This window comes from Gigantopelta aegis, chromosome 1 (genome assembly GCF_016097555.1).
Source record: "Gigantopelta aegis isolate Gae_Host chromosome 1, Gae_host_genome, whole genome shotgun sequence".
Classification (NCBI taxonomy): Eukaryota; Metazoa; Mollusca; class Gastropoda; order Neomphalida; family Peltospiridae; genus Gigantopelta; species Gigantopelta aegis.
The window spans coordinates 29,234,771-29,243,115 of NC_054699.1; the positions used below are offsets into that span (position 1 = coordinate 29,234,771).

Consider the following 8,345-nt stretch of genomic DNA (forward strand, 5'->3'; position numbering starts at 1 on the left):
AGCAGTCTTGTTTGATGTCATTGTCGTTTTATGTCTACACGTCTGAATGTTGCAAAGCGTAGAATTGGAGAGATGCGTGGTTAGTACCACGGGCAACCATCTCAGAATAAACGCGCAGCCTTCTGTACAGTCGTTTGTGTTTGAATTCATATTCAGTTTTCTGATTGGTCGAATAACTCTTCTTGTGGTTGTCTATTTGATTTGTAAACTCTTTTTTCCCCTTCTGTTTCTTTCGTAGGAAAATCTAGTTTCAAGTGTTGTACCTTGCCGAACATCAATTTAGTTGACATTGTCAACTAAAGAAAACAGTTGTAAAACAGACTAGCATATACAATGCTAAAGTTTATTTTGTTTAACGACACCACTAGCGCATATTGATTTATTAATCATTGGCTATTGAATGTCAAACATTTGATAATTTTGATTTATAGTCTTAGATAGGAATCCCGGTACGTTTTTCTATTAGTAGCAAGGGATATTTTATGCACCATCTGGCCTCAGATTACAGTTATCTTCCCATTTGGTTGTCCAAAATCCGAAAGTTTCACCGCGCAAGTAGTCTGCTGTTTGACTGTGATTATTTCATGGCAGACATCTATGAAGTGGCAACTGTTTGACTGAAGTGACAGGGCATAGCATGTAGTTTGTAAACATGTGTAACTTGTTGACATTGAAGACTTGTTTGTGGTAATTCCGGCCCATGCAAAAGTAGTGCTTTTTGTGTAAAATGGGTGTACTCCGGCCTGGTTTAGAGGGTGTGTCTGTTTAAACCAATATGCTGGGAGAAAGAGCTGGACAACAGGGGTTGTCCTTTTCAGGGTATGTGTCCCCCATGCAGGCAAAGGTACATACAAAACTTCACGGGCCTGCTGATATTAATAAAAATGTTATAGCCACTAAGGCTATATAGAAACATATAGCGAAATTAATTGTGGTCTGAGGCCATCTCATAGACAGAATAGAACATACTACAGCGTTTGATATACCAGTCGTGGTGCAATGGCTGGAACGCATATACAATGTAAACTGAACATCAGTTCAAGCATATCGGTACATATACGGTTATTTGTATCTTGTACTTAAAGAAGTGTGGTTGAGTTTCTTCTTCTTCATCATCATCTTCTCTCTCTCTCTCTCTCTCTCTCTCTCTCTCTCTCTCTCTCTCTCTCTCTCTCTCTCTCCTTCCTTCCCTCCTCTCCCCCCCCTCTCTCTCTCTCTCTCTCTCTCTCTCTCTCTCTCTCTCTCTCTCTCTCTCTCTCTCTCTCTCTTTCTCTCTCTCTTAAGGTATGCGGGTTAATTGTTTTTTCGTGTTTTAAAAAAAAAAAAATATGCATCTTTGACCTAGCTTGCTTTGGTCCAGCTTATTGATAGACCGATGCACCCTTAGCATTGACATTTGTCCTTTTTAAATGACACAAACCAACCTGAGTTGTTAGATGATCATAATTGTTTCCCCCACAATTCCAAACGAGCCGATGAACTAGATTTCTAGCCTTGGATTTGAATATAGATTCGATTTTAAAACAGATAATGGGCTTTGTCGTCTATAATGTGTATAACGCATACGGTTAGGATACGGCAATTGAAATCAATTATTTCTAAAATAATCGCTCGCGTGTTTGTTCTCAAGGGCCCCCTTTCCACGAAGTGATCTTAGCCCTAAGACCATAACTACCTTATATTGTGCACTTGAAGTTAGCGCTAAGATTGCTTCGTGAAACGGGGCCCAATAACGTAGAGTTAAGATAAAAGTTTGTTTTCTTAAACGACACCACTAGAGCTATTGGATGTCAAACATTTGTTAATTTATTATTATTATTATTATATGCACCATCCCACAGACAGGGGAGTACACACTACGGCCTTTGATATACCAGTCGTGGTGCACTGGTTGGAACGAGAAATAATCCAATGGGCCCACAAACGGGAATTGATCTCAGACCGACCGCGCATCAAGCGAGCGCTTTACCACTGGGCTACGTTGCGCCCCTAATACCTTAGAACTGCGGAATCAGTCCTGAACTACTGGAACCTACAATTTTGAAACTTTTAATGCGTTTTGTCTTTCAGACAATCTTTAAAATGACAGACCCTAGTTTGTAAACACTACGACGTATTTTTCATTATTAAAGCCGATTGTGATCATTTAAATTAGAAGTACATGTACTTACATTTTATTATTTCAATATTAGTTTTCGTACAACTGAAGTGGTTCTCATCATCCAGGTTTTTGCAATATCCCAAAATGCATATTTGTGTTGTCATTATAAAAAAACGCACGTTCGTCTGAGAAGTAATGGTTATCGAGACAAGCTCTAGTTATTGTTAGACGCTATTTTCCTGTTAAAACATCACATACCTTAGCTTCTCTCTGTTACAACCTTGTTCGAATCTGTGTTGCGGGTTTGATGATTAAAGGGACATTCCTGAGTTTGCTACAATTTTTAAGATGCTATGGACTAACAGAGATATTTTAACGAATGTAATTACATATCAAATATATTTCTCTGTATAAAATATTAGTGGCTGTATATTAAACGTGTTTCTGGTCTTTCTAATATTTGTACTAGGTCAAATTTCATTTTATTTCATAAAATATATTTTTTTCGTACGTACGAAATTATTTGAAGACAAAATCTAGTTTGGGCTTCTTACAAATATTAAGACGACCAGAAACATATTTAATATACAAACACTGATATTCTAAACAAGAGGGAATATTTAATATGTATGTTTAATCGTAGAAATATTTTATTAGTGGAAACATCTTGCAATGCAGCAAAGTCGGAAATGTCCCTTTAACTAAACGTAGTGTTCATTTTCACGTGCTGAAACTAAGATCTGCGCCTTTAACTTGAATACCTTTTGACATTTTGTGTTTCTTCTGCAGGAATCCTAACGAACCGCGCAACCAGACGTCAATCCACGGCGGCAAGGTGACCAACCGGTTTGTGAATATCCACTGGCCGCAATACGACCTCAAGAAACAGAACTATCTGCAAATAGGTGGGTTCGACCTCGGCACAGACTTGGGACACAACAGTGGTTAGCATTATTGAAACTTTTCTCCACCGAATGCTAATAGACCATTAGTCGTGTCCCTGTACTAACATAGCACCGACCGTTAGAGGTTCCAGAGTCAATTATTATTATTATTATTATTATTATTATTATTATTAATATTATTAATATTATTATAGTGAGAGAGAGAAAAATATATGTTAGTAACCCTATAGCAGCCGTGTTCCTACTAACATAGTACAGGTCGTTTGACGTTATACCCAATTTAGTGAGAAAAACAACAACAACAACAACAAAAAACAACACAAAAAACCATACACAAAAAACATAATAATATCTATCAATAGGTGTTCCTCACGCCGACCGTTAGAGATTCCAGAGTCAACTATTATTATTATGTATTTATCATGCTGGGTTTTTTAAGATTTAGTGAGAGAAAAATATATTAGTAACACTACATCAGCTGTGTTCCTACTAACATAGCACAGGTCTTTTGACGTTACACTCAATTTAGTGAGAAAAACAACCACCAAAAAACAACACAAAACCCCCCACAAAAAACATAACAATATCTATGATTAGGTGTTCCTCAAGTTCTTCACCATTCATATTCGAAGGTGTACAATGCAAGTAGTCGCAAATTTTACAAAGCGACATCGATTTCAACTGTGGTTCGTTGACAGTGCGAAGTCAATCTGGTCAAAGCGAAGATTTGGCTCTCTTCACCCACTCGCATGAGCTCGATATATAAAATATTGTTATAACGAACCGGAAAGGACCTTGATACTTAGTTCGTTATAGCAGTCATTCGTTGTACACATTTGCATAAGTTGGTTATTAATGTTTAGGGAAATAAAACGGGACTTTACGATCAGTTCGTTCTATGCGGCAGTTCGTTCTAAGCATGTTCGTTATAACTGTTCTTACACTATATGGTGTAAGTTATATATATATATATATATATATATATATATATATATATATATATATATATATATATATACATATATATACACACACACACACACACACACACACACATACACACATACATACATACATACATATATATATATATATATATATATATATATATATATATATATATATATATATATATATATATAATTAGTAACTCTGTAGCAGACGTATTCCTACTAACATAGCATTGACCCTTATCCATCAGTTAACCTCAAACTAGTCATCTTCCTATAAACATATGACCGGTCGCTAGTTCGATCAAAAGTTAAGCTATTTTCGTATTTGGTGAAGGAACGAACGACACCAGAAAACGTTTCCTAGTAACTGGTTACCAATTATATTTCAGAGTGAAACTGTTATATTGATTGAAAAACGGGTTAAATTCGTATTAAAACTGACCACTCTATCTGTTAAGGCAATATACAATATTTGCAGGCTGTTGAATTACACATAAAATTATCTTTAAATTACCAAATGTTTGACATCCAATAGCTGATGATAAATAAATCAATGTGCTCTAGTGGTGTCGTTAAACAAAACAAACTTTATTTTGTTTGTTTTTCATTCGGGACATGGCACTAAACGTTGCCTCAAATCGCATAATGTAAACTGGTCTTAATTGTTTCACGTGATTTAGATTCCACATAGTCCATTCTGGTAATAAGACCAGATAAGAAATATTCGCAGAAAAATTAATCTAGGGCCAGTAAATATGTCGACATTTTTTTCTTTATAAATGGTATAAAATAGGAGAACAATTTTTGTTTTCATTATTATTATTATTATTTTATTTTTTTTTATTGCGAAAATCACTGGTCACTATTTAATCAAACAACGTTTCGAAACTTGTTAACATAATATAACACTAGGAAAATCTGATGATAAAGTGTACTAGCCCTTAAAGGGACAGACCCTATTTTTTAAACACTAAGGCACATTTTTCACTACTAAGTCGTTTATGATCACTGAAATCAAACATTACTTATATTTTATTGTTTAGGATATCTACTTCCGTACATCCGAAGCGTTTCTTATCATCCTAGAGTTTCTAACTGCACAAAATGCATTTTTGTTTCATATTTTTAAAAACGCACGTGTGTCTGACAAGTAACCATTATTAAGTCGCGTTTTAGTCTATTTTAAAGGTATTTCAACGTCACAGACTCTTGTTTCACTCTGTTGTATCCAAATTTGTTAGAGGTTTGTAAATCAACCAAACGTAGTGTCCATTTTTACGGGTTGAAACTAGGGTCAGGTGGAAAAATATGCTTTAGTGTTTAAACACTAGGGTGTGTCCCTTTAAATAAGTTCACTGTGTATATAACATTATGTTATGACTAGTTTTGTCACTAAAGACTGTAGTTGTTAGGCGTGTCATTGGTTTTTTGTTTTATCATTAAGATTAAGACGATGTTCATCATCACCATCATTTCATTTCATTTTGACAGATTTTCGTGTTTATATCAAATTAAAGTTCAAGCACGCTACCCTAGGCACACACCTCAGATATCAGAGCTGTCTGTCCAGGACAGTGACCCATTGAGTCGTTAAAACTCGCGTGAGCCGGTACCGGGCTGCGAACCCAGTACCTGCCAGCCTTATGTCCGATGGTTTAACCACGACACCACCGAGGCCGGTTATCACCATCATCATTATCGTCATTGTCGTCGTCGTTGTTGTTAATGTTGTTGTTTTTGTTCTTGTTATCGTTATTGTTGTTGTTGTTGTTTTTGTTTGTTGTTATTATTATTATTATTATTATTATTATTATTTCGCTTAATTTAGACGTATCACACACATATGATTTTGTATTGTGTTTGTGTTTTGAACCTTGCCAAATTGGCCCCACCATGCCTGGCATGTCAAACAGTAACTTATATCCGATTCCAAATGACCCCCCCCCCCCCCCCCCCCCCCCCCATGTTTGCCATGTAGTGGCACTGGAGTTTCCTTAACTTTTCTGTGGGTTCTACATTCCCCAGGTACCCTTTCCTTGTGCATCACATAGTTTAGCCTACGGAAGCAGATGTTTTATCGCTTGTTGTCTGTCTGTCTGTCTCTCTGTCTGTCTCTCTGTCTCTCTCTCTCTCTCTCTCTCTCTCTCTCTCTCTCTCTCTCTCTCTCTCTCTCTCTCTCTCTCTCTCTCTCTCTCTCCTAATCCGTCTCTCTGTCTCTCACTCTCACTGTCTCTGAGTGTATATATAAATCTTTCTCTTACCCTGTGTATGTTTTTGTCTGTCTGCTTCTCTCCACCTCCCTGTCTGTCTGTATGTATGTGTGTGTGTGCGTGTCTGTCTGTCTGTGTGTGTGTGTCTCTCTCTCTCTCTCTCTGTCTCTCTCTCTCTCTCTCTCTCTGAATGTGTGCGTATGTGTGTGCGTGTTTGTGTGCGTACGTGCGAATGTGTGTGTGTATGTCTTTATGTGTGTATCTTTGTCTCTTTGTGTAGAATTGTCTCTTTGTCTCTCTGCCTGTATCTCTCCATCTCTCTTACTCTCTCTCATACGATATTTACGAAGTGTCTGTTACTGTTTATTAAATGCCCTTTTTTCTCTGTCTCTGTTTCAAGCAAGAAGACCGACAATCCGGCACCACTACCGCGGCCAGAAACTGGCGCTGTGGCTCGACCTGATTCCAAAGATCGACCAGAAGGACGACTCGGACCCCTCCCAGCATCTCCTCATCAACGCCAACAACATGTCGACGTTCGACGACTACCACCGCCTCGTCCCCGCCTACGACAACGTCTTTCCATCGCCGCCTCCGATCCCGCCTATATCGCCCACGTGGGGGGTCCCTAACGACGGCGCGTGGTCCACAAAGGGCTATTACTCCGACTTCACGCTAGAGAACGAATCGGACAACCCGTTGCAGTTCGGCCGATCTTCCATTGGTGCCCGGGAATCGACGACGGTCTCGGGTGATTCTGAGAACCTACAGCTGGGTGACCCGAGCGACGGGGTCACGGTGGATCTGGCTCCGGCTTCGGGGAATACGGGTGATTCGCACAGTTCCGTCCCGCTCAGTATAACCGTCGCTGTCGGTTGCTCGTTGCTGTTCCTAAACATTCTCATATTCGCCGGGGTCTACTACCAGCGGCAGCGTATCAAGAAGATGAAGGAGAGGGCAGAGGTACCGCCGCCGCTCGACATCGAAGACGCAAAGATACGAGAGAAACCGGAAACGGAAATAGCACTTAACAGCACGTCACCGGAAGCGTTCAACCTGATGCCACATAACGCTAGTTCGTCGCCTGCTACTGCCAAAAACGGACAAGCCAGTCCACAGAATCACACGAAACCGTCATCTGTGCAAAATAAGACCTCTTCTCCGCTAAGCTCAAATTATACATACACTGCTGTTCCAACCAATGCTTCCCCTATGCATCGCACGCAGTTACACAGTGTAGGACAGCCTACAGCGTTGAACACTTTTGGCAAGGTCAAACCGCCGGACTATTCCGATTTAAGACACGAACGCGACGGAACTGCTTACAAAGTGATTAACAAGGGTTCGGGGAAGGACGGTAGTGCTAATAATGCTATAACTATTGTATAGTGTATAGTGTTATATGTGTGTATGAGTTATCTAGGTCAGATCTAAGTTATTACGTCACGGGTGCGCAGTCTGAGAGTCGGAAACTCTTCCAACCCAGAGTCGTGTGGATTAAGCAGGTCAGATAGGGTTGATTACGTCACGAGTGCCCAAGCGGGAAGTTTAAAACAATTCCTTCGAGAAACATGGAAGAGAGAGTTTGCAGATTGATAGTTACACTGGTGTGTTTGTCTTTGAACTAAGTCCGAGAAGACATCGGTACGGTGTTGGTATGGGGACGTCTAGGTTATGCGTTCGAACCCCTGCCCAGGCTCCTATGCAGAACGATTGTTTACTGGTCAGTTGGGAGGCGTACGACTACTGTCCTGGACTGATAACCCATTTAGCTGAGGTTTGTGCCAATGTCAGCGTGCTTGTACCTTCATTGGATTTAAGCACGCAAATAGGTTGTACTGAACATTAATTAACAGAGTGGTGGCCATATAGTCTGTTTTATTTTTCAAATGAATTGCGAGGGCGGGGCGTGGGCGGGAAAACAAAACAAAAATGCATATGTGAAATCAAATTCTTGCCACTTTAGATGTGAAAGACAGACATGTCCAAAACAGATACATTGTACTTTCAGCAAAATCATTATTTTCATGTCTGGTGTTATCATTAGCAGCTATAGGAATAGCCTCATTACACAAATTGTGCGATCCAGAAGGTGTTGTATTTTAATGTTCTTACCACTCTCGTATACAAGCACCGGAGACAGCAACCTCTGATTCTACTGAATACGTCCCAATTG

General features: G+C 39.4%; 1 protein-coding gene across 1 annotated transcript in view; it reads left to right on the plus strand.

The window, feature by feature from the left end:
* Positions 1-7,558, plus strand: part of LOC121374928 (neuroligin-1-like) — a 102,253-nt gene extending 94,695 nt beyond the window's left edge. The window contains 2 exon segments of the mRNA XM_041502108.1: positions 2,891-3,006; positions 6,570-7,558. Of these exon segments, the coding sequence (XP_041358042.1) occupies positions 2,891-3,006; positions 6,570-7,558 (1,105 nt within the window).
* Positions 7,559-8,345: the final 787 nt, after the last annotated feature.